This window comes from Ranitomeya imitator, chromosome 2 (assembly GCF_032444005.1).
Source record: "Ranitomeya imitator isolate aRanImi1 chromosome 2, aRanImi1.pri, whole genome shotgun sequence".
Classification (NCBI taxonomy): domain Eukaryota; kingdom Metazoa; phylum Chordata; class Amphibia; order Anura; family Dendrobatidae; genus Ranitomeya; species Ranitomeya imitator.
The window spans coordinates 497,042,352-497,069,278 of NC_091283.1; the positions used below are offsets into that span (position 1 = coordinate 497,042,352).

The 26,927-nt window shown below is 42.8% G+C and overlaps 1 protein-coding gene across 1 annotated transcript in view; it reads right to left on the reverse strand.

Moving 5' to 3' along the window:
* Window positions 1–26,927, reverse strand: part of LOC138664648 (vasoactive intestinal polypeptide receptor-like) — a 339,770-nt gene that overhangs the window by 65,779 nt on the left and 247,064 nt on the right. The window contains exons 6-8 of the mRNA XM_069751535.1: window positions 11,874–12,006; window positions 7,553–7,706; window positions 7,098–7,158 (exon numbers count right to left, since the gene is read on the reverse strand). Coding sequence (XP_069607636.1) covers window positions 7,098–7,158; window positions 7,553–7,706; window positions 11,874–12,006 — 348 coding nt within the window. The remainder of the gene's footprint in view (window positions 1–7,097; window positions 7,159–7,552; window positions 7,707–11,873; window positions 12,007–26,927) is intronic.

Below are 26,927 nucleotides of genomic sequence, written 5' to 3' on the forward strand. Positions count from 1 at the left end.
AACGGATCCTAGCGGTTCTGAGATTGTTTTTTCGTGACATATTGGGCTTCAGGTTAGTGGTAAATTTAGGTCAATAAATTCTGTGTTTATTTGTGATAAAAACGGAAATTTGGCGAAAATTTTGAAAATTTCGCAATTTTCACATTTTGAATTTTTATTCTGTTAAACCAGAGACACAAAATAGTTAATAAATAACATTTCCCACACGTCTACTTTACATCAGCACAATTTTGGAAACAAAATTTTTTTTTGCTAGGAAGTTATAAGGGTTAAAATTTGACCAGCGATTTCTCATTTTTACAACGAAATTTACAAAACCATTTTTTTTAGGGACCACCTCACATTTGAAGTCAGTTTGAGGGGTCTATATGGCTGAAAATACCCAAAAGTGACACCATTCTAAAAAATGCACCCCTCAAGGTACTCAAAACCACATTCAAGAAGTTTATTAACCCTTTAGGTACTTCACAGCAGCAGAAGCAACATGGAAGGAAAAAATGAACATTTAACTTTTTAGTCACAAAAATGATTTTTCAGCAACAATTTTTTTATTTTCCCAATGGTAAAAAGAAAAACTGAACCACGAAAGTTGTTGTCCAATTTGTCCTGAGTACGCTGATACCTCATTTGTGGGGGTAAACCACTGTTTGGGCGCACGGCAGGGCTTGGAAGGGAAGGAGCGCCATTTGACTTTTTGTATGAAAAATTGGCTGCACTCTTTAGCGGACACCATGTCACGTTTGGAGAGCCCCCGTGTGCCTAAAAATTGGAGCTCCACCACAAGTGACCCCATTTTGGAAACTAGACGCCCCAAGGAACTTATCTAGATGCATAGTGAGCCCTTTAAACCCACAGGTGCTTCACAAATTGATCCGTAAAAATGAAAAAGTACTTTTTTTCACACAAAAAATTCTTTTAGCCTCAATTTTTTCATTTTCACATGGACAACAGGATAAAATAGATCCTAAAATTTGTTTGGCAATTTCTCCTGAGTACACCGATACCTCACATGTGGGGGTAAACCACTGTTTGGGCACATGGTAAGGCTCGGAAGGGAAGGAGCGCCATTTGACTTTTTGAATGGAAAATTATCTCCATCGTTAGCGGACATCATGTCGCGTTTGGAGAGACCCTGTGTGCTTAAACATTGGAGCTCCCCCACAAGTGACCCCATTTTGGAAACTGGACCCCCCAAGGAACTTATCTAGATGCCTAGTGAGCACTTTAAACCCTCAGGTGCTTCACAAATTGATCCGTAAAAATGAAAAAGTACTTTTTTTTCACAAAAAATTTCTTTTCGCCTCAATTTTTTCATTTTCACATGGGCAATAGGATAAAATGGATCCTAAAATTTGTTGAGCAATTTCTCCCGAGTACGCCAATACCTCATATGTGGGGGTAAACCACTGTTTCGGAACACGGCAGGGCTCGGAAGGGAAGGCGCGCCATTTGACTTTTTGAATGGAAAATTAGCTCCAATTGTTAGCGGACACCATGTCGCATTTGGAGCGCCCCTGTGTGCCTATGCAATGGAGCTTCCCCACAAGTGACCCCATTTTGGAAACTAGACCCCCCAAGGAACTTATCTAGATGCATACTGAGCACTTTAAACCCCCAGGTGCTTCACAGAAGTTTATAATGCAGAGCCATGAAAATAAAAAATAATTTTTCTTTTCTCAAAAATGATTTTTTAGCCTGGAATTTCCTATTTTGCCAATGGTAATAGGAGAAATTGGACCACAAATGTTGTTGTCCAGTTTCTCCTGAGTACGCAGATACCCCATATGTGGGGGTAAACCACTGTTTGGGCGCACGGCAGGGCTCAGAAGGGAAGGCACGCCATTTGGCTTTTTAAATGGAAAATTAGCTCCAATCATTAGCGGACACCATGTCGCGTTTGGAGAGCCCCTGTGTGCCTAAACATTGGAGATCCACCACAAATGACCCCACTTTGGAAACTAGACACCAAAAGGAACTAATCTAGATGTGAGGTGAGCACTTTGAACCCTCAAGTGCTTCACAGAAGTTTATAACGCAGAGCCATGAATACAAAAAAAAAAATTTCTTTTCTCAAAAATGATTTTTTAGCCCGCAATTTTTTATTTTCCCAAGGGTAACAGGAGAAATTTGACCACAAAAGTTGTTGTCCAGTTTCTCCTGAGTACGCTGATACCCCATATGTGGGGGTAAACCACTGTTTAGGCACATGCTGGGGCTCGGAAGTGAAGTAGTGACGTTTTGAAATGCAGACTTTGATGGAATGCTCTGCGGGCGTCACGTTGCGTTTGCAGAGCCCCTGATGTGGCTAAACAGTAGAAACCTTCCACATGTGACCCCATTTTGGAAACTAGACCCCGAAAGGAACTTATCTAGATGTAAGGTGAGCACTTTGAACCCCCAAGTGCTTCACAGACGTTTACAACGCAGAGCCGTGAAAATAAAAAATCATTTTTCTTTCCTCAAAAATGATGTTTAGCAAGCAATTTTTTATTTTCTCAAGGGTAACGGGAGAAATTGGACCCCAGTAATTGTTGCGCAGTTTGTCCTGAGTATGCTGGTACCCCATATGTGGGGGTAAACCACTGTTTGGGCACACGCCGGGGCTCGGAAGTGAGGGAGCACCATTTGACTTTTTGAATACAAGATTGGCTGGAATCAATGGTGGCGCCATGTTGCGTTTGGAGACCCCCTGATGTGCCTAAACAGTGGAAACCCCTCAATTCTAACTCCAACACACCCCTAAACCTTATCCCAACTGTAGCCGTAACCCTAATCACAACCCTAACCCCAACACACCCCTAACCACAACCCTAACCCCAACACACCCCTAACCCTAACCACAACCCTAATTCCAACCCAACCCTAACCCTAAGGCTATGTGCCAACGTTGCGGATTCGTATGAGATTTTTCAGCACCATTTTTGAAAAATTCGCGGGTAAAAGGCAGTGCGTTTTACCTGCGGATTTACCGCGGATTGCCAGTGTTTTTTGTGCGGATTTCACCTGCGGATTCCTATTGAGGAACAGGTGTAAAACGCTGCGGAATCCGCACAAAGAATTGACATGCTGCGGAAAATACAACACAGTGTTCCCGCGCGGTATTTTCCGCACCATGGGCACAGCGGATTTGGTTTTCCATATGTTTACATGGTACTGTAAACCTGATGGAACACTGCTGCGGATCCGCAGCCAAATCCGCACCGTGTGCACATAGCCTAATTCTAAAGGTATGTGCACACGCTGCGGAAAACGCTGCGGATCCGCAGCAGTTTCCCATGAGTTTACAGTTCAATGTAAACCTATGGGAACCAAAAATCGCTGTCAACATGCTGCGGAAAAACTGCACTGAAACGCAGCGGTTTACATTCCGCAGCATGTCACTTCTTTCTGCGGATTCCGCAGCGGTTTTACAACTGCTCCAATAGAAAATCGCGGTTGTAAAACCGCAGTGAAATGCGCAGAAAAACCGCAGCAAATCCGCGATAAATCCACAGCGGTTTAGCACTGCGGATTTATCAAATCCTCTGCGGAAAAATCCGCAGAGGACCAGAATACGTGTGCACATCCCGAACCCTAACCCTACCCCTATCCCTACCCCTAACCCTACCCCTAACCCTAACCCTAACTCTACCCCTAACCCTAACCCTTCCCCTAACCCTAGTTCTTACCCCAACCTTAGTGGAAAAAAAAAATTATTTATTTTTTTTATTGTCCCTACCTATGGGGGAGACAAAGGGGGGGGGGGTCATTTACTATTTTTTTTATTTTGATCACTGAGATATAACCTATCTTAGTGATCAAAACTCACTTTGGAACGAATCTGCCGGCCGGCCGGCACTGCACATGCGCCCGCCATTTTGGAAGATGGCGGCGCCCAGGAAAGAAGACGGACGGACCCCGGGAGGCTAGGTAAGTATAAGGGGGGGGAGATCAGGGCACAGGGGGGCGTCGGAGCACGGGGGGGTGGATCGGAGCATGGGGGGGTGGATCAGAACACGGGGGGGTGGATTGGAGCACGGAGCGGGGGATCGCTGTGCGGGGGGGTGGATCGGAGCACGGGGGGATCGCTGTGCGGGGGGGATCGCTGTGCGGGGGGTGGATCACTGTGCGAGGGGGTTTGATTGGAGCACGGGGGGTGTGATTGGAGCACGGGGGGAGCGGACAGGAGGACGGGGGAGTGGAGCACAGGACGGAGGGGAGCGGACCACAGATCGGGGGGCTGGGGGGGCGATCGGTGGGGTGGGGTGGGGGCACATTAGTGTTTCCAGCCATGGCCGATGATATTGCAGCATCGGCCATGGCTGGATTGTAATATTTCACCAGTTTTTTAGGTGAAATATTACAAATCGCTCTGATTGGCAGTTTCACTTTCAACAGCCAATCAGAGCGATCGTAGCCACGGGGGGGTGAAGCCCCCCTGGGCTAAACTACCACTCCCCCTGTCCCTGCAGATCGGGTGAAATGGGAGTTAACCCTTTCACCCGATCTGCAGGGACGCGATCTTTCCATGACGCATATGCTGCGTCATGGGTCGGAATGGCACCGACTTTCATGACGCAGCGTATGCGTCAAAGGTCGGGAAGGGGTTAAGTTTCTTTCCCCCACCATCTTGAATGAAGAAAACTTCTGGAAATGCTGTTTTCCAGGAAGTTTAGAGTAATTTTGTCTTTATTTTCCTGGAGATGTGCCCAGTAGAACTTCCCAGATGTTTCAGGAGAATTGGTAAGGTAGAACATTTTAATCACTCAAAATCTTCTTGATGCCTCTTCTCAAAAGTTGGGAAGTGTGAACTGATATAATAAGATGAATGCAATCTCTGAAATGCTCTATTTAAACACTAGAATCTGTTCTGTTCAGGTTCATATTTATTTTGATACAAACACAGAAACCAAGAACTCTTTGCAAACCGCGGGAGACTTCCATTAGCCTGTGTGCTAATCTATAGAGTAAAGCTTTTAAAAGGACATTGAGTTAAGCCATTGGGAGTACCCGAAGTGATCCACACATAAAGTGGTCCACTATAGTATACACTATAGAGGTAGTCCCAAACACTGAAATGTGGAAAAACAAAGGAACTGCTTTGTTTTCCAAAAAAAGTCTAGCAATTGGCCAAGGGGCGTAGAAGGGGGAAACAAACATTAGTCCTGTCATTAGTAACAAAGCCTCCTAAATTCTATGTATACCACTATTACCAGATCTTAAAGAGGACCTGTTACTTGCTCAAAAAATTTACTTAAATACATTTTACAAATCCCTGAGCTCTCCTGATTCTGCTGCTGTTTTGTGTTTTGAGCTGCGTCACTCCAGTGCAGATATATTCACATTTGTTTCTTCTGACAACCATGTGAAATCTCTGCTTGCAGTCCAATTGGGAGTTTCTTCAGAATCTTCTTTGGGAGCATGCACTTTCACCCCTTCATCTCAGATGCTGCAAATCACAGCTCATCAGTGTCTGAGACTGTTAGACAAGCAGCTTAGCTGTGAATAGAAGCATCTGGGAGGGAGGTATGAAAGCGCACACCTCTAGATATTACGTCCAGTTGAACAATCTGGAGACACGGGGGTCGGCGGGTGCCCAGGTCCGTTGCCAAAACCGTATAGACCAGGGATCGTCCCGACGAATGCCTGCTCTCCTTTTAATGTGAGCATAACATTATTGAGATAACACAGGGTGAGGGTAGAACAGTGTGGCAATACTTTATTGAACCACAAAACAGGCAGAAAACATGTAGAACAGTGCCAGTAAAATAACCCAAGATGGTGCACATTAGAGTCTCACCCTTCCGCTGACTTGCCAGATAATAACAGCTGTTACTTCAGAGCTCCCAGGGTCAGCTACCGCACATGTGGAGCGCACACAGAGAGAAGGTAATGACAAGCTAAGGAAGGTGACAGTCCATTGAGCTACAAGGCCAATTGACCCCAGGGTCACAACCTGGCTTCTCCAAATATCTCCATGGCGTCAGGAAACTGGTGGGTCCCAATCCTGGCTTTCTTCAAACGTATCCATGGTTCAGCGATGGTCAATGGAGCAGATCTGTACTCTTCGATCCAGGGACGAGGTCACCTAGTTTGTTTCCTGTAGAATGATAGATCCGTGTCCCTCGTGATGGAGCCATGATGTATGGGCGGCAGTCCTGTAGAGTACCCTGGATGTGTGAATGTCTTGGCTGAATCTCTGGCTCTCTCTGTATCTCTGAACACAGGCCGATCCTCTTTTTATTAGGTCACAACTTTTCATTTAGGAATTCCACCACAGGCTTGGGAGAAGATGGTAGGGGCCATCCCTCACTGCTGAAGTGTTCAAACAACATGCATAGATTGTCCTTCATATTGCAGAGCACGAATGTTTCATCAACATATTAACAAATATTCAAACATTGTGCCTTTGTTTCCCAATGATAGTAGAACAATACTAGGACTGCAATGCAAGGACAGATACAATAGTTAATCAGCAGTCAGTCAACAAATGGTAGCCATTTAACATGAAATCAATGACAATAAGGGCTCATACTCACTTGCGTGAAATACGGCCCAGTCTCACATGTTAAAACCCGGCTCTGCCGCCGGCACTCCAGACTGCTATGCGACTGCATAGCAATATATGGAGCTGCACACTCCGCTCCCAAGTGCCAGCGGCAGAGCCAAGTGTTACTAGCCAAGACTTGGCCGTATTTCACTCAAATGAGTATGAGCCCTAAGGGTCAACAGTCATTCTCACATGAACTCTAACTCATGTCCCTGGGCCTACTGAAATATTTCATTTGGTTAGTTAAGATACAATGCTGTGTCTTCACAAACAACAAGCAGAGATTTCACATAGTGCACTCAAGAAGAAACAAATGTAAATATCTCTACTATGAAATGACACGGCACAAAATGGAAAAGCACTGCAAAAACAGGAGAGCTCAGGGATTTTATAAGTCATTTAACTCAATATTTTGTGCAAGTGGTTACATTAAAAGGCAGACATGAAAGTTATTCTAAGAGACTAAAGTATACAACTAAGACAACTTTTAAGTGGCCATTTTGTTTTTGGTAACGGAGGTCTGTTTTGTGACTTAATGGAATTATGGTGAAAAAAGTCAAATCCTCACCCAGTGTTATCAAAGCTGATCCGAGTCTTTATCCACACTGCAATAGTAAGTGCCGGGAGACCTGCAAAAATTAAGCAATTATTAAAGAGCTCCTAATAATAAAGAGCAGACCCCTTACAAAATGGATAACACCTCACGATAACTGTATATGTAATAAAATCTATGAAAACATAGATCATTACTAAAACCCAATTTACAAATTGTGAAATGATAATAAAATTGGATCATAAGTGGCTGATCCTTACCCTACAGTATATGATATACTTTTGCTATTATCACCTACCCTACAAAAATTAAATAATGTTAAAGTTGGAAGTGTACATTTTTCCAACCTCTGAGTTTTCTTTCTATGAATTTCTCAGTGGCTTTTTAAGGACTTGTGAGATGAAGACCCATACTCAGCTGTCCCTATTGTATTTCCTAGAATCTAATTCCAAGTATAAGAAGGGACTCACCCCAGCCAATAATGATGTACCACCAAAAATACCTCTTCTGCGAGGTAAATGTGAGAGTGAGAAGAGTGTGCAGATACATTCCCTCCACCAGAAGCCAAGAGAAATTGGCAAGGATGGAGTACTGGAAGAACACCACAGCCGCCTTACAGTTTACCTGAAATGAGAGGAAGTTCAAGAGTTTAAGGAGTTTTCCATTCCAAGAATAACTTGGCTGCATTTTTTGCAAAAATAGCACAACAACTGTCCACATGCTCTATGTGGAATTGCAGCTCAGCTCCATTTCTTGGGTTTTCTCTGTAATGATGAGTCCTCCAGGGTGGGACACATTCTTTCAACCAGACCCCGTGCAGCGCCGATGTCCCTGCATGCTTCTCTCCTTCATCTGGCAGGGACACTGGCTCACTCACTGCCTCGGCCACCCTGCAGTTCTGCCTTTTTTCCGCATGACACGCAGATCATCGGGCACTTTGCATAGGGCGCAAGCGTGTGTGGATTCCTTCTTAATGGGGCAGCAAAAGCCATCCTAAAGTGTTCTCAGCCAATGGCTAGGATACACGTATTATTTAACCTCTTAACCCCCAAGGGTGGTTTGACTGTTAATGACCAGGCCAATTGTTACAATTCTGACCACTGTCCCTTTATGAGGCAATAACTCTGGAACACTTCCATAGATCCAAGAGATTCTGACACTGTTTTTTTCATGACATATTTTACTTCATGATAGTAAAATTTCTTTGATATGACTTGCGTTTATTTGTGAAAAAAACGGAAATTTGACAAAAATGTTTAAAATTTTGCAATTCTCCAACTTTGAATTTTCATGCTCTTAAATCACAGAGATATGTCACAAAAAATACTTAATAAGTAACATTTCCCACATATCGACTTTACATCTGTACAATTTTGGGACCAAATTTTTATTTTGTTAGGAAGTTAGAAGAGTTAAAAGTTGACCATCGATTTCTCATTTTTACAACATCATTTTTTTTAGGAACCACATCACATTTGAAGTCACTTTGAGGGGTATATATGATAGAAAATTCCCAAAGTGACATCATTCTAAAAACTGCACCCTCAAGGTGCTCAAAACCACATTCAATAAGTTTATTAACCCTTCAGGTGCTTCACAAGAATTTTTGGAATATTTAAAAAAAATAAACATTTAAATGTTTTCACAAAAAATTTGTTTCAGATCCAATTTGTTTTATTTTACCAAGGGTAACAGGAGAAATTGGACCCAAAAGTTGTTGTACAATTTGTCCTGAATATGCCAATACCCCATATGTGGGGGTAAACCATTGTTTGGGCGCATGGCAGAGCTCGGAAGGAAAGGAGCGCCGTTTGTCTTTTCAAAGCAAAATTGGCTGGAATTGAGATCAGATGCCATGTCGCGTTTGAAGAGCCCCTGATGTGCCTAAACAGTGGAAACCCCCACAAGTGACCCCATTTTGGAAAGTAGACCCCCTAAGGAATTTATCTAGATGTATGGTGAACACTTTGAACCCTCAAGTGCTTCACAGAAGTTTATAATGTAGGGCCGTAAAAATAAAAAATCATATTTTTTTCCCAAAAATGATCTTTTTGCCCCAATTTTTATTTTCTCAAGGGTAACAGGAGAAATTGGACTGAAAAAGTTGATGTCCAATTTGACCTGAGTACGCTGATACTCCATATGTGGGGGTAAACCACTGTTTTGGTGCAGAGCTCGGAAGGGAAGGAGCACCATTTTACTTTTTCAACGCAGAATTGGCTGGAATTGAGATCGGACGCGATGTCGCGTTTGGAGAGCCCCTGATGTGCTTAAGCAGTGGAAACCCCCAATTCTAACTTCAACCCTTACCCTAACACACCCCTAACCCTAATCCCAACCCTAACCATAACCCTAACCACACCCCTAACCCTAATCTCAACCCTAATTCCCAACCCTAACCCCAACCGTAAATGTACTCCAAACACTAACCCCAACTTTAGCCCTAACCTTAACCCTAACTTTAGCCACAATCCAAACCCTAGCTTTAGCCCCAACCCTAACTTTAGCCCCCACCCTAACTTTATCTCTAACTCTAATGGAAAAGTGGAAATAAATACGTTTTATTTTATTATTTTTCTCTAACTAAGGGGGTGATAAAGGGGGGGTTTGATTTACTATTTATAGTGGATTTTTATAGCTGATTTTTATGTTTGGCAGCTGTCATACGCTAAAAGACGCTTTTTATTGCAAAAAATAGTTTTTGCATCACCACATTTTGAGAGCTATAATTTTTCCATATTTTGGCCCACAGAGTCATGTGAGGTCTTGTTTTTTGTGGGACGAGTTGATGTTTTTATTGTTGCCATTTATTGGCACATGACATTTTTTGATCTCTTTTTGTTACGATTTTTGGGAGGCGGAATGAACAAAAAACAGCAATTAATGAATTTCTTTTGGGTGGGGTGTTATACAATTCTGCATGTGGTAAAATTAATAAAGCAGGTTTATTTTATGGATTAGTACGATTACAGCGATACCTCATTTATATCATTTTTTATGTTTTGCCGCTTTTATACAATAAAAACTATTTTATATAAAAAATAATTATTTTTGCATCACTTTATTCTGAGGGCTATAACTTTTTTATTTTTTCACTGATGATGCTGTATGGTGGCTCGTTTTTTGCCGGACAAAATAATATTTTCAGTGGTACCATGTTTATTTATATCCATCTTTTTGATCACATGTTATTCCACTTTTTACTCAGGGGTTTGATGATAAAGCATTGTTTTTTTGCCTTTTTATTTATTTTTTTACGGTGTTCACTGATAATCAGCTGACACCCGGCCGCTATCGGCCTCGCTCCCCCCATGAGTGCAGCTGATCGTGTATGATGTACTATCCCATCCATGGGAATTAAGTCCCAGGTCACATGGACGGGAGTGTATGTCTGATGGCAGAAAGGGGTTAAGGTACCTCCAACTGAATGAAGGTGCCTGTGAAATGTGTAAAGTTAGTCACTTGCACACTTGCTTGTTGTCAGGTCCCCAGTACCTGCCAGTCTGTCTACCTGTCCAGTACCTGTCTGCCTTTACTTGCCTTGTCTCCCTGTATTTCAGCCATATGAACCCGCACCTGCGAGTGCTTATCTGTATACCTGTAAAACCAGCCAGCACCTGCCAGTGCTTTTCTGTATTCCAGTCAAACCAGCACGCACCTGCCAGTGCTTATCTGTATACCAGCCGGACCAGCCCGCAACTGCCAGTTCTTATCTGTATACCAGCAAAATCAGCCTGCCCCTGCCAGTGCTTATCCGTATACCAGCCGAACCAGCCCACATCTGCTAGTGCTTATCTGTATACCAGTCAAACCAGCACGCACCTGCCAGTGCTTATCTGTATACCAGCCGAACCAGCACACACCTGCCAGTACATATCTGGACCAGCTTGCACCTACCAGTGCTTATGTATATACCACCCAGATCAGTCTGCACCTGCCAGTGCTTATCTGTATACCAGACAGACGATGAAAACCACAAAAAGAGGAAAAATTCCTCCAACATTCAAGAGAAAAACAAAAACAGGCAGAGATGCTTACCTGTCTAAATGGGCCTCAATACAATTGCACTACCAGGGTGCAGCGGACCCAAGTAAAATGGCAACTGCAAAGGTTCAATACCAAATGAAATAGCCAGCCTTCAATCAGGGATTGGCCGTGTGGTACACCAATGCCAAAAAAAATATACTCTGTATGTGGCAATATTCACACAAGGAATGCAGAGCATCTGGTTCTCAGCCTATTAATGACGCATTTGTTTTTTTTTTTTTAGCAGACAGACGAGCTCGCACCAGCAGTGCCTATCCATACTAACGATACCAGCCATATCTGCCAGCATCTGTAGTTCCTGTGTTCCTGCCTGTATTAGCTGTACTCTCTCCGTTCCAGATACCTGTCCCTTGGGGGTCTGCTGTCGTGCGTCCGAATTCTGTCCTAGTATAGCACTTGGTGTCCATAGGAAGTCAAGCCTAACCCCACCATCAGGGGCTCTAGGGAAGAGTCAGGTGCTCACCTAGTCCTGCCCCTCCAGGTTCTCCTCGGACCACGGCACAGTGATTCCACCACTCCCTTTACAACCCTGTTTTGGCTAATATATGATGATCCTGGCTTATATACTTGATTGATGTATTAATGTTTTATAAGACCAAAAACAAACCAATATTCACCCTAAAATGGATTGTAATGGATGGGGAAAAATGCATAGTAAAACATTTCATTAATATGGTGAAGTAACAACAATTATGCCATATATCAGTATACTAAGCTTTAGACGTCACTCAAACATATGTTTACCGTAGACATGGTGCAATGATCAATATCCTCATCTGCAAATAGAATGGCATCTTTAATAAATACAGCAGCTCCACGTATGATGAAAGATACAAAAAGGTTCATGTGGATGTAATTTCTGGGGCAATGAAGTTTCCTGTGGAGAAAACACCAAGACATGGTATCAACGTTGGGGTTATTCAGTTTGGAAAAATGAAGGCACAGACGATTTTCTTAAAATTCTGGAGATGGAACATCAAGCTATCTATCTATCTATCTATCTATCTATCTATCTATCTATCTATCTATCTATCTCTCTATTTATTTATCTATCTATCTACTATCTATCTATTATCTTTCTATTATCTATCTAATTATCTATCATCCATCTATCTATTATCTATCATCTATCTGCCTATCTATTATCTATCATCTATCTAGCTATCATCTATCTATCTATTTTGTGTGCTAAGTAAATTTTATAAGTATATTTAAATAGCAGTAATGCAGTCTACATATCATGTATTCAATGTTTGCATTGTGACTATGCACTTGTGAACTGATTCATATTAATAGATATCTAGTAACATGAATCAGTTTGCAAGCGCATAGTTACATAGAAGCTTGAGCTTGTTACCCTTCATTAAACCCTTGATATACCAAGCCTGCTTTTCACCTTCATGAGCACGCCAAATTTTACAACACTAACCAATGTCACTTTATATGGTAATAACCCTGGAACGCTTCAACGGATCCAACTGATTCTGAGAATGTTTTCAACTGACATACTGTACTTCATGCTAGCGGTAAAATTTATTCGCAATAACTTGCATTTATTTGTGAAAATATTGGAAATTTGGCGAAAATTTGGATAATTTTGCAATTTTAACATAGTAACATAGTAACATAGTTAGTAAGGCCGAAAAAAGACATTTGTCCATCCAGTTCAGCCTATATTCCATCATAATAAATCCCCAGATCTACGTCCTTCTACAGAACCTAATAATTGTATGATACAATATTGTTCTGCTCCAGGAAGACATCCAGGCCTCTCTTGAACACCTCGACTGAGTTCGCCATCACCACCTCCTCAGGCAAGCAATTCCAGATTCTCACTGCCCTAACAGTAAAGAATCCTCTTCTATGTTGGTGGAAAAACCTTCTCTCCTCCAGACGCAAAGAATGCCCCCTTGTGCCCGTCACCTTCCTTGGTATAAACAAGTCCTCAGCGAGATATTTGTATTGTCCCCTTATATACTTATACATGGTTATTAGATCGCCCCTCAGTCGTCTTTTTTCTAGACTAAATAATCCTAATTTCGCTAATCTATCTAGGTATTGTAGTTCTCCCATCCCCTTTATTAATTTTGTTGCCCTCCTTTGTACTCTCTCTAGTTCCATTATATCCTTCCTGAGCACCGGTGCCCAAAACTGGACACAGTACTCCATGTGCGGTCTAACTAGGGATTTGTACAGAGGCAGTATAATGCTCTCATCATGTGTATCCAGACCTCTTTTAATGCACCCCATGATCCTGTTTGCCTTGGCAGCTGCTGCCTGGCACTGGCTGCTCCAGGTAAGTTTATCATTAACTAGGATCCCCAAGTCCTTCTCCCTGTCAGATTTACCCAGTGATTTCCCGTTCAGTGTGTAATTGTGATATTGATTCCTTCTTCCCATGTGTATAACCTTACATTTATCATTGTTAAACCTCATCTGCCACCTTTCAGCCCAAGTTTCCAACCTATCCAGATCCATTTTTATGCCCTTAAATCAGAGAGTTATATCACACAAAATTGTTAATAAATAAGATTTACCACATGTCTACTTTATATCTGCATCTTTTTTTAAACAGAATTTTTTTGTTAGGAAGATAGAAAGGTTAAAATTTGATCAGCAATTGATTTTAATCTTTTGTTGGGAACATTTTACATAACATTTAGGATCACATTTATCTTGTGCTCTACGGTGAGCACTTACTTTGCGGTGTCCATCTAAATCTCTGAATGACATGATTCTGATGAAACCCCTGAGAGATCCATTCACTACAATGAGGCAGCAGAGTTACTCTGGACTCCATCTGGCCTCTGCTCAGCATTGTCCTGCTTTTCAAAAGTGCACAAAACTGTGGCGGACCGCTCTTTTATGGACACCTAAAAAGATGGGCACTGTCGCATCATAGGCCAACATATGAGTCATATGAGGGCATGTTTTATGCTGGACAAGTTGACATTTTCATTGGTACCATTTTCGGGCTCGTAAAGTTTTATTATTGCTTTCTCTTCCAATTTTTGGGAGGCAGAATGAACAAAAACCTGAAATTCAGGGATTGTTTTTTTTTTTTTTTTCATGTCGTTCTGTGTGTGATAAAATTGATAAGGCAGCTTTATTCTTTGGGTCAGTACAATTACAGCGATACCACATTTATATAAATTTTTTTGTTTTGGCGCTTTTACGTAATAAAACTATTTTATAAAAAAATAATTATTTTTGCATTGCTTTATTCTGAGACTTATAACTTTTTTATTTTTCAACAGATGGAGCTGTGGGGCAGCTTGTTTTTTGCAGGACAAGATTATATTTTCAGCTATACCATTTTTATTTACATTTTTTTTTTCTATAATGTTTTATTCCACTTTTTCATTAGCGGTATGGTGAAATCTGTCAATTTTTATATACATATTTTTTATGATGTTCACTAAAGGGGTTAACTAGTGTGACAGTTTTATAGGTCGGGTAATTCCAGCCATGTCAGTACCAATTTGTTGTTTATTTTTTGCTTTTACATAAAAATACTAATTTATGGATATAATATTTTTACTTTTTTGTGATGTTTTTAAAAAAAATGTTTTTACTATTTATTTTTACTTTGGTGTACTTTATTACTTAGTACCTTTATAGGACTTTCAATTGTAACATAGTAACATAGTAACATAGTTAGTAAGGCCGAAAAAAGACATTTGTCCATCCAGTTCAGCCTATATTCCATCATAATAAGTACCCAGATCTACGTCCTTCTACAGAACCTAATAATTGTATGATACAATATTGTTCTGCTCCAGGAAGACATCCAGGCCTCTCTTGAACCCCTCGACTGAGTTCGCCATCACCACCTCCTCAGGCAAGCAATTCCAGATTCTCACTGCCCTAACAGTAAAGAATCCTCTTCTATGTTGGTGGAAAAACCTTCTCTCCTCCAGACGCAAAGAATGCCCCCTTGTGCCCGTCACCTTCCTTGGTATAAACAGATCCTCAGCGAAATATTTGTATTGTCCCCTTATATACTTATACATGGTTATTAGATCGCCCCTCAGTCGTCTTTTTTCTAGACTAAATAATCCTGATTTCGCTAATCTATCTGGGTATTGTAGTTCTCCCATCCCCTTTATTAATTTTGTTGCCCTCCTTTGTACTCTCTCTAGTTCCATTATATCCTTCTTGAGCACCGGTGCCCAAAACTGGACACAGTACTCCATGTGCGGTCTAACTAGGGATTTGTACAGAGGCAGTATAATGCTCTCATCATGTGTATCCAGACCTCTTTTAATGCACCCCATGATCCTGTTTGCCTTGGCAGCTGCTGCCTGGCACTGGCTGCTCCAGGTAAGTTTATCATTAACTAGGATCCCCAAGTCCTTCTCCCTGTCAGATTTACCCAGTGGTTTCCCGTTCAGTGTGTAATGGTGATATTGATTCCCTCTTCCCATGTGTATAACCTTACATTTATCATTGTTAAACCTCATCTGCCACCTTTCAGCCCAAGTTTCCAACTTATCCAGATCCATCTGTAGCAGAATACTATCTTCTCTTGTATTAACTGCTTTACATAGTTTTGTATCATCTGCAAATATCGATATTTTACTGTGTAAACCTTCTACCAGATCATTAATGAATATGTTGAAGAGAACAGGTCCCAATACTGACCCCTGCGGTACCCCACTGGTCACAGCGACCCAGTTAGAGACTATACCATTTATAACCACCCTCTGCTTTCTATCACTAAGCCAGTTACTAACCCATTTACACACATTTTCCCCCAGACCAAGCATTCTCATTTTGTGTACCAACCTCTTGTGCGGCACGGTATCAAACGCTTTGGAAAAATCGAGATATACCACGTCCAATGACTCACCGTGGTCCAGTCTATAGCTTACCTCTTCATAAAAACTGATTAGATTGGTTTGACAGGAGCGATTTCTCATAAACCCATGCTGATATGGAGTTAAACAGTTATTCTCATTGAGATAATCCAGAATAACATCCCTCAGAAACCCTTCAAATATTTTACCAACAATAGAGGTTAGACTTACTGGCCTATAATTTCCAGGTTCACTTTTAGAGCCCTTTTTGAATATTGGCACCACATTTGCTATGCGCCAGTCCTGCGGAACAGACCCTGTCGCTATAGAGTCACTAAAAATAAGAAATAATGGTTTATCTATTACATTACTTAGTTCTCTTAGTACTCGTGGGTGTATGCCATCCGGACCCGGAGATTTATCTATTTTAATCTTATTTAGCCGGTTTCGCACCTCTTCTTGGGTTAGATTGGTGACCCTTAATATAGGGTTTTCATTGTTTCTTGGGATTTCACCTTGCATTTCATTTTCCACCGTGTGGAGAAGAAGGTGTTTAATATGTTAGCTTTTTCCTCGTCATCTACAACCATTCTTTCCTCACTATTTTTTAAGGGGCCTACATTTTCAGTTTTTATTCTTTTACTATTGATATAGTTGAAGAACAGTTTGGGATTAGTTTTACTCTCCTTAGCAATGTGCTTCTCTGTTTCCTTTTTGGCAGCTTTAATTAGTTTTTTAGATAAAGTATTTTTCTCCCTATAGTTTTTTAGAGCTTCAATGGTGCCATCCTGCTTTAGTAGTGCAAATGCTTTCTTTTTACTGTTAATTGCCTGTCTTACTTCTTTGTTTAGCCACATTGGGTTTTTCCTATTTCTAGTCCTTTTATTCCCACAAGGTATAAACCGCTTACACTGCCTATTTAGGATGTTCTTAAACATTTTCCATTTATTATCTGTATTCTCATTTCTGAGGATATTGTCCCAGTCTACCAGATTAAGGGCATCTCTAAGCTGTTCAAACTTTGCCTTCCTAAAGTTCAATGTTTTTGTGACTCCCTGACAAGTCCCCCTAGTGAAAGACAGGTGAAACTGCACAATATTGTGGTCGCTATTTCCTAAATGCCCAACCACCTGCAGATTTGTTATTCTGTCAGGTCTATTAGATAGTATTAGGTCTAAAAGTGCTGCTCCTCTGGTTGGATTCTGCACCAATTGTGAAAGATAATTTTTCTTGGTTATTAGCAGAAACCTGTTGCCTTTATGGGTTTCACAGGTTTCTGTTTCCCAGTTAATATCCGGGTAGTTAAAGTCCCCCATAACCAGGACCTCATTATGGGTTGCAGCTTCATCTATCTGCTTTAGAAGTAGACTTTCCATGCTTTCTGTTATATTTGGGGGTTTGTAACAGACCCCAATGAGAATTTTGTTACCATTTTTCCCTCCATGAATTTCAACCCATATGGACTCGACATCCTCATTCCCTTCGCTAATATCCTCCCTTAAAGTGGACTTTAGACAAGACTTTACATAGAGACAAACCCCTCCTCCTCTCCGATTTTTACGATCCTTTCTAAACAGACTGTAACCCTGTAAGTTAACTGCCCAGTCATAGCTTTCATCTAACCATGTCTCGTAGCAGTCTGATCAATTGTAGCAGTCTGATCACTGTTATAAAGCATTGCAATGCACCATGAATGTAGGGGTTCAAAATGCTGGAAGCCGTGCAGATACTGCTCCTGGAATTAAGGCTACGTTCAGATTAGCGTTTCCCGACGCTGCGTCGGGAAACGCAGCGGCGACGCACGCGTCATGCGCCCCTATGTTTAACATGGGGGACGCATGCGTTTTTCTTGTTGCGTTTTCCGACACGTGCGTCGTTTTTGACGCTAGCGTCGGACGCAAGAAAATGCAACAAGTTGCATTTTTCTTGCGTCCGATTTTTGTCAAAAAACGACGCACGCGTCGCAAAACGCAGCGTTTTTTCGTGCGTCGTGCGTTGCGTCGCCGACGCAGCGGCGCGCAACGCTAATCTGAACGTAGCCTAAGAGCCTGGTGTCAGCTATGATGTTAGCTGAACACTAGGTGGCGATAATGCGCACACAACTCCTGTGCCCACAAAATCTCCATGACACACCCAGTACGTCCAAGGTCGTGAAGAGGTTAAATATGGTTGAATTGTAAAGTGTTGCGGAATACGTTGGTGCTATATAAATAAAGATTATTATTAATATGGTGCTCAATGTTTTGTATGCTTATATTCAGCCGATATCGCTTGTCTAATATGTATGGGCGACTCCAGTCCATAGTTATGCAGATCTGCACAATGGAGAAAAGGTAACGCTCTGACATTTTCCTTAAAAGGGTTAAGCACATTAATTTGGATCTGTGGGGAAGGATAAGAGTTAAGTATGCAAATATTATATAATGAGAATTCCTATGTGTCCAAACTTTAGAAAAACCCGGTAGAAATAATTAGCCCAATATTGTAAGGGTATGACAGAGACTGTCATGTTCCTGACCATGAAGACAACAATTGCGAATACTGTCATGCATTTTAAGTCCATTTTATGGTGTCATGTGAAATGTAAAATGTATAGAGTGTTATGTAGCTAATGTACAGTGTGATAAGTACTGATGCTGCTGTGTGGGTACTGCAAAGGTAACACCTAAGGTAATTATGGTACACTAAACTGAGATAGAGAAAAGTACAGGATATATTTTAGTGCTTAAGGTAGAGATAGACAGTTACTGTAGATACAGTTAATATTTTGGGAATAGCCCAGCTTGAGAGGGGACTTGGGCAAGTAGAAAAAGGATCCACTTCCTGGTTTAGTGGGTTAGTAAAAGTTAGAGTAAGTGGGAAGTTTGTGTGAAGATCAAATTCAAGATGCAGTGGACTGGAGTCACGTGGAGTACATAGTGTTCTGGCAGCATGAAGTCATACAAAATCTCCTGTGCCCGAACAAGGCCCTGAGGAGTGTGCCTTAATCCCTTCCATACAGAGCAAGCTGGACCGGGAACCTCCATGATGGAGATATGTCAGATCTCAGTAATATCCCCACTGATACTCTTTAGTCAACAGCCTCCAAACTTCTGTCACTTACTTCATCTTTTGGACTTACTCAGTGGTCCTCCGCAGCCACCCACACAGACGGAAATACGCTAGACCTGGTCTTCACTAGTCTCTGCTCTCTATCTAAATTCACCACCTCTCCTCTCCCTTTATCCGCCCACATCTGCTCACTTTCTCATCCCTGTCCTCACAGGTCACCCATGTCCAGCAGCATGCGCACCCCCGCAGAAACCTTGCATACCTAGACACCCACACACTCTCTGACTCTATCCTACCACTGGCATCCATATCCTCACTCCACGACACAGACAGTGCCGCTGCTTCTACAATGCCACCTCTTGCATCAGCTATTGACATGGTTGCCCCTCTCGTTCATGGAATAGTGTGACTTATCAATAGACAACCCTGGCACAATAACACCTTTAAAAAGCTCCTGCAAGTGTCCAAGGTTGCTGAGCGGCATTGAAAGAAAATGCATGTGCAAGATGACTTCACTGCATTCAAACAGGCAGCTTTTATATCTGCTCTCACCTCTGCTAAACAGACCTACTTCACAACCCTTGTATCTTCCCTATCCTAAAACCCCAAACAGTTAGGCTAGGTTCACATTGCGTTAGTGCAGTCCGTTCAACGCATACGTTAAACGGACTGCGCTAACGCAAGTGCCGACTTTGCACAGCGATAGCGCAGATGGAGCATCTGCTAGCTCCATCTGTGCTAGCAGTGATGGATCCGGAAACGCTGCAGCCCGCGTCTTGGGTCCATCACTCAAATGATGGCACATCGCTAGCGCACGCCCACTGTGGGCGTGCACTAGCAATGCGTCTGACATTGCAGTCTGTGCCGGCGTTAACGGACTACGTTACACCGCGTTATGCCGCGGTGTAACATAGTCCGTTAAACGTACCGCCATAATGCAATGTGAACCCAGCCTTTATTCAGAACCTTTAACTCCCTCCTCCGCCACCCACTGCCCCCTCCGACCTCCCTCATCTCTGCTGAGGACTTTACCACACACTTTAAAAATAAGATCGACCAAACAAGGCAAGTCTTCATTGTTCAACCACCACAACCCCTTTGTATACCAGACCAATGCCCCAAAAAAACCATAACCTCCCTACTCAACATCACTGAGGGGGGGCTTAATTGTCTCCTCTCCAAATCGCACCTCCCCAACTGTGCGCTCAACCCCATCCCATCCCACCTGTTCCCCAACCTCACCACCACTCTTATCCCATCCTTAACCCACCTCTTCAACCTATTATTAACTCCTGGCACCTTCTCTTCTGCTTTCAAGCATGCCACAATCACACCTATCCTTAAAAAGCCAACCCTCGATCCAACTGCTATGTCCAGCTATCACCCAATATCGCTGCTCCCATTCGCTTCCAAACTCCTGGAGCAACAAGTCCATGCTGAACTTTCTTCCACCTCTCATCTAACTTTCTCTTTGACAATCTACAATCTGGTTTCCGGCCCCATCACTCAACTGAGACAGCCCTGACCAAAATTACTAACGACCTACTTACAGCCAAAGCTAACGGACAACACTCTGTACTCCTCCTTCTAGACCTGTTCTCTGCTTTTGACACAGTTGACCACTACCTCCTACTACAGATCCTCTCCTCCTTTGGCATCAAGGACCTCACCGTATCCTGGATCTCCTCATACCTTTCCAACCACAAATTCAGCGTCTCCCACTCTCACACTACCTCCTCATCCCACCCTCTCACTGTTGGATTCCCTCAAGGCTCTGTTCTAGGACTCCTACTCTTCTCAATCTATTCACCTGGCCTGGGACAACTCATAAAGTCTCATGGATTCCAGTACCACCTTTATGTTGATGACACTCAGATCTACCTTTCCGGCACAGACGTCACCTCTCTGCTGTCCAGAATCCTGGAGTGTCTATCAGCCATATCCTCTTTCTTTTCCTCTCGCTTCCTCAAACTCAATGTGGACAAATCAGAACTCATCATCTGTCCTCCATCTCAAAGATCTTCCTTACCTGACCTATCTATTGCAATTAACGACATCATGCTTTCCCCCGTACCGGCAATTCGCTGCCTTGGAGTAATCCTAGACTCTGCCCTGTCCTTCAAACCACACATCCAAGCTCTTTCCACCTCCTGTCGCCTCCAGCTGAAAAATATCTCCAGAATCTGTCCTTTCCTCAACCATCAATCTACTAAAATGCTTGTGCATGCCCTCATCATCTCCCGCCTTGACTACTGCAACATCCTTTTCTGTGGTCTCCCAGCTAACACCCTTGCACATCTCCAGTCCATCCTTAACTCTGGTGCCTGACTAATTCATCTCTCTCCTCACTTCTCCTCCGCTTCCCCCCAATGCATATCTCTTCACTGGCTCCCATTGCCTCAGCATATCTAGTTCAAATTACTAATACTGACCTACAAAGCCATCCATAACTTGTCTCCTCCATATATCTCTGAACTAATCTCCCGATATCTTCCTTCATGCAATCTCCGGTCCTCCCAAGATCTCCTTCTCTCCTCCACACTTATTCGCTCCTCACACAACCGCCTCCAAGACTTCTCCCGAATATCCCCCATCCTCTGGAATTCTTTGCCCCAACACGTCCAACTATCAACCACATTCTGATCCTTCAGACGGAACCTGAAAGCCCATCTCTTCAGGAAAGCTTACAGCCTGCACTGACCCCGATGCCTCCTCAACACTACCGGAGCTACTGCCTCACCAACACCGGAGCTGCTGCAACCCTCAACCTTCCCCAACATCCTGTAAAATGTAAGCCCACAAGGGCAGGGTCCTCTCACCTCTGTATCAGTCTGTAATTGTTAGTTTGCTTACTGTAAGTAGTATATGTAATTTATATTTAACCCCTTCTCATGTACAGCACCATGGAATCAATGGTGCTATATAAATAAATAAGCATAAATAATATTGCTGTGCAGGATGTGGAGTCCCTAGGGCTAACAGGAGCTATTAAAATAGGGACAATCTGAGCTGAACGTAAGCGGACGCTTGAAATGTACTGTGTTAATGAAACTGGAACCGGAAGGTGCTGTGCCCAATAATGCATATTAAAAACTGATGTACTTGAACTGTCCAGTGTGGCCCCTGATGTGTGTGTGGCTGATCCTTGAACCAAGGATGAGGATGCAGCGGAGGCCTCTGGCCTACAAGTGAGTACAAAGCAAACATAATAGCACAACATATATAGACTGGGACACTGTGTGTATGTGGAGTGCCAAGGCGTGGAGATGCAGCAGCTTACCCATGGCTACCGTCCTGGGCACCCTACAATGTGGCGATATTTTGGCTTAAAAAAATAATTAGCCTTTCTCTAACTTTTGTGTTATCCTGTGAAACCTGTTGGAGCCAGTGGCTTGGTGATTGAAGATGCGCACTCTGTGTTAGTGCAGCGCCCCAGAGTCCTGGTCGTTGCAGTAATGTTATTCTTCCACCAAGTGGAGTGATGTTACGTCTGAAGGCATTGAAGGAGATCTTCTGTCCAGATATCACAACCACAAAACACACTTCACACTCCAGTCCTCCAGGGGGAGCCATGCTTCTATCTATTAGGGCACTCCTCACACTTAGGTAAAACTGGTGGGTTGGTTAGGAAGTTAGACAGAAGCTGACTGGAGGGAGTGGGAGATAGTCAGTGAGTCCCGACCGAGTTTGGCAGAGGCTGGTTGGAGTGGGTTCCAGCCAGCTCCAGACTGCGGCCTGCGGAAGACGAAGGTACACGGAGCTGCGCCTGCATCCCATGCGGCAGCATCCTAAGAAAGGACACGAAAGGAATTGTGTTGCAGTGAGTGAGCAACGAAGTCATAGCAAAAGGAGAGGAACATCAGAGGGAGACCAGCTAGAAGCAGGCTGCCTCCTTCTGAAGCGCAGTACCAGTAGCCAGAACACCGAGGGAGTAAGGATCTCTATGCCATTACTTCAGAGACTGGCAGGACAGTTGATTCCACGTCGGCTGCCCGACCATATACCCAGGAGGCAGGGTGGCAACTTGTGGAGGCCGGGGCGTCTCTAGGGTCCCTATAAAAAGTCTCAGGCCACCAGTCATACGGGTTTGTCCTATCCGTCAGGGGGACAGAGAGAAGAGACTTAACATCTACAATAGTTGTGAGGACCTTACCGAGTTGCTCAGCAGGGAGGTACTACAACACCCAGGTGCTAGAGGAAGGCTATTGAATTCCACCTGGATAAGGGGACTGTGGATTTGCCTTCAGACCGGCCAGACTCTGCCTACCCTGCCATCCGGCACCCTGGACTGTGGATGCTGAAGCCTTCAGTAAAGGTAAAGAGACTGCAACCTTGTGTCCTCGTTATTCACCGCGCCTTACATCATCCACCATCTACACTCTGGGAAGCCCTGGGTACATACTTCACCTGTGGGAAGGTATACCATCTAGCTGCCAAAACATCACCCCAGTGGACCCCTAAGCAGTCGGTCACCCTGACCGAATACCACAGGTGGCATCACAAACATTATCCCTTTAAAGACCTTTCCCCCACTATTTACAGAGGACATTCCCCTAGGGCCACGGACCGGGTCAGCCACAGTGACATCCCCACTGAGTACAGAAGAAGGGCCTGGATCCGAGTACCCTACAGCCCTTGGGGGCGCTGTATTAGTGATTGGAGAGGCGCACTCGTGTTGCTTGAATAACTGGTTTATCTACAGGAAAAACAGCAACTTCAAACAAAATAAAGCAGGTGTCAAGAGGTGCAAGCTGCTATGACTGCATAATATACGAAGTGCTAAATATAAGTGCTAAGATACCAGCAAACATTGAATACATGATATGTAGATTGCTTTACTGCTAGCTAAAATATACTTACATAATGAAGGTACTTAGCACACAAATTGGCGAATTCATGAAACCACACCAGCTGCGACAAGGCGACCTTTCTTTGATAGAAAGCAATACTTAACATTTATCATGCATGAATCACCTGGGCCAAAAGGCACATAAGATCCAGTACTTTATATTACATGCAGTCATAACAGCTTCCACCTGTTGTTACTTGCTTTATTCTGTTCAGAGGTACTGGTCAGTTTTTGTAGTATGAGGTGGTGGCTGACTCCATAATTGGCTGAGCATGCCTCTTCCCATCAGCTTTACAGTATGCTGTTTTTAAACAGTGCTGGAATCTTCTTGCTTTTTAAATTTCTTGGCTATCAGCCTGACAGAGGCATGTTTGATAAATATTAGGTTTACGGTCCTATCAAACAAAGATCATCTTGTTATGGCTGCTGGGCTCTCCTGAATTGGCCAATCTATGAGCTACAGTCGTGGCCAAAAGTATTAACACCCCTGCATTTCTGTCAGATAATACTCAGTTTCTTCCTGAAAATGACTGCAATCACAATTTCTTTGGTATTATTATCTTCATTTAATTTGTCTTAAATGAAAAAAACACAAACGAGAATGAAGCAAAAAGCAAAACATTGATCATTTCACCTAAAGCTCCAAAAATGGGCCAGACAAAAGTATTGGCACCCTCAGCCTAATACTTGGTTGCACAGCCTTAAGCCAAAATAACTGCGACCAACCGCTTCCGGTAACCATCAATGAGTTTCTTACAATGCTTTGCTGGAATTTTAGACCATTCTTCTTTGGCAAACTGCTCCAGGTTCCTGATATTTGAAGGGTGCCTTCTCCAAACTGCCATTTTTAGATCTCTCCACAGGTGTTCTATGGGATTCAGGTCTGGACTCATTGCCGGCCACCTTAGAAGTCTCCAGTGTTTTCTCTCAAACCATTTTCTAGTGCTTTTTGAAGTGTGTTTTGGTTCACTGTCCTGCTGGAAGACCCATGACCTCTGAGGGAGACCCAGCTTTCTCACACTGGACCCTACATTATGCTGCAAAATTTGTTGGTAGTCTTCAGACTTCATAATGCCATGCACACAGTCAAGCAGTCCAGTACCAGAGGCAGCAAAGCAACCCCAAAACATCAGGGAACCTCCACCATGTTTGACTGTAGGGACCGTGTTCTTTTCTTTGAATGCCACTTTTTTCTCCTGCAAACTCTATGTTGATGCCTTTGCCCAAAAAACTCTACTTTTGTCTCATCTGACCAGAGAACATTCTTCCAAAACGTTTTAGGCTTTTTCAGGTAAGTTTTTGCAAACTCCAGCCTGGCTTTTTTGTGTCTCGGAGTAAGAAGTGGGGTCTTCCTGGGTCTCCTGCCATACAGTCCCTTTTCATTCAGATGCCGACGGATAGTATGGGTTGACACTGTTGTACCCTCAGACTGCAGGACAGCTTGAACTTGTTTGGATGTTAGTCGAGGTTCTTTATCCAACATCCATACAATCTTGTGTTAAAATCTCTTGTCAATTTTTCTTTTCCGTCCCCATCTAGGGAGGTTAGCCACAGTGCCATGGGCTTTAAACTTCTAGATGACACTGCGCAAAGTAGACACAGGAACATTCAGGTCTTTGGAGATGGACTTTTTGCCTTGAGATTGCTCATGCTTCTTCACAATTTGGTTTCTCAAGTCCTCAGACAGTTCTTTGGTCTTCTTTCTTTTCTCCAGGCTCAATGTGGTACACACAAGGACACAGGACAGAGGTTGATTCAACTTTAATCCATGTCAACTGGCTGCAAGTGTGATTTAGTTATTGCCAACACCTGTTAGGTGCCACAGGTAAGTTACAGGTGCTGTTAATTACACTAATTAGAGAAGCATCACATGATTTTTCGAACAGTGCCAATACTTTTGTCCACCCCCTTTTTATGTTTGGTGTGGAATTATATCCAATTTGGCTTTAGGACAATTCTATTTGTGTTTTTTCATTTAAGACAAATTAAATGAAGATAATAATAACAAAGAATTTGTGTTTGCAAACATTTTCAGGAAGAAACTGAGTATTATCTGACAGAATTGCAGGGGTATCAATACTTTTGGCCACTGTGATATAGAAGATGCTAAGCACAGCCTAAATAGGGGAGGTGCACAGTCATAGGTGCCCAAACCTGAACGTATACAATATAAAGTGACTAGCACACTCCAGGGTGTTGTGATGCAAAAAAGTGGGGATTTATTACATACAGTAAATCACAAACGTTTCGGTCGATACTGGACCTTCATCAGTGTGCTAGGTATAATTGTATACTTGTATGGCCCCAAAAACAATAGACTACTCGGATTTGCATCAATCAGACATGCTGGAAAAAAAGCAACAAGCCGGGAAGAAACAGAACCAGGCTGGTCAACTGACGGTGAGTCAGAATAATGGGTGGCGCTGAGGCTTAAAAGAGCTGTCAGTACGCCGGGACACTAGGGATAAATGCGGTATCCACCGCTAATTGCTTTTTTTCCAGCATGTCTGATTGATGCAAATCCGAGTAGTCTATTGTTTTTGGGGCCATACAAGTATACAATTATACCTAGCACACTGATGAAGGTCCAGTATCGACCGAAACGTTTGTGATTTACTGTATGTAATAAATCCCCACTTTTTTGCATCACAACACCCTGGAGTGTGCTAGTCACTTTATATTGAATACTTTTGGCCACAACTGTAAGTACTTTCAGTTCATTTGTATATTCTATATAGCGGTTCAAATTAATATTCAATGTTTGTATACATCTTAGCTCTTACAGAATGCTGCTGTATGATTTAGTTTGTATCTATTTACCTACTTATCTATGTCTGTTTGTCTGTCCACCCATCGGTCTGTTCATATACCTACATTTCTTTCCATCTTTCTATATCATTTCTATTTGGTTGTCAAACAGAAAAAAAAAGGAGGAAGCGCGCCAATACCCATGCCAGGCTGATGCATACACGGTGTATTTTCTGTCATGGGCCCTCCCATTTCTGTATGGATGCTGGCAAACTTCTTCCTTTTTCTCTTTTTCATATCTTGTCTTTGGGTCTAGGACTCGTGCATCCAGGCAAATTATTCACCTGAGGT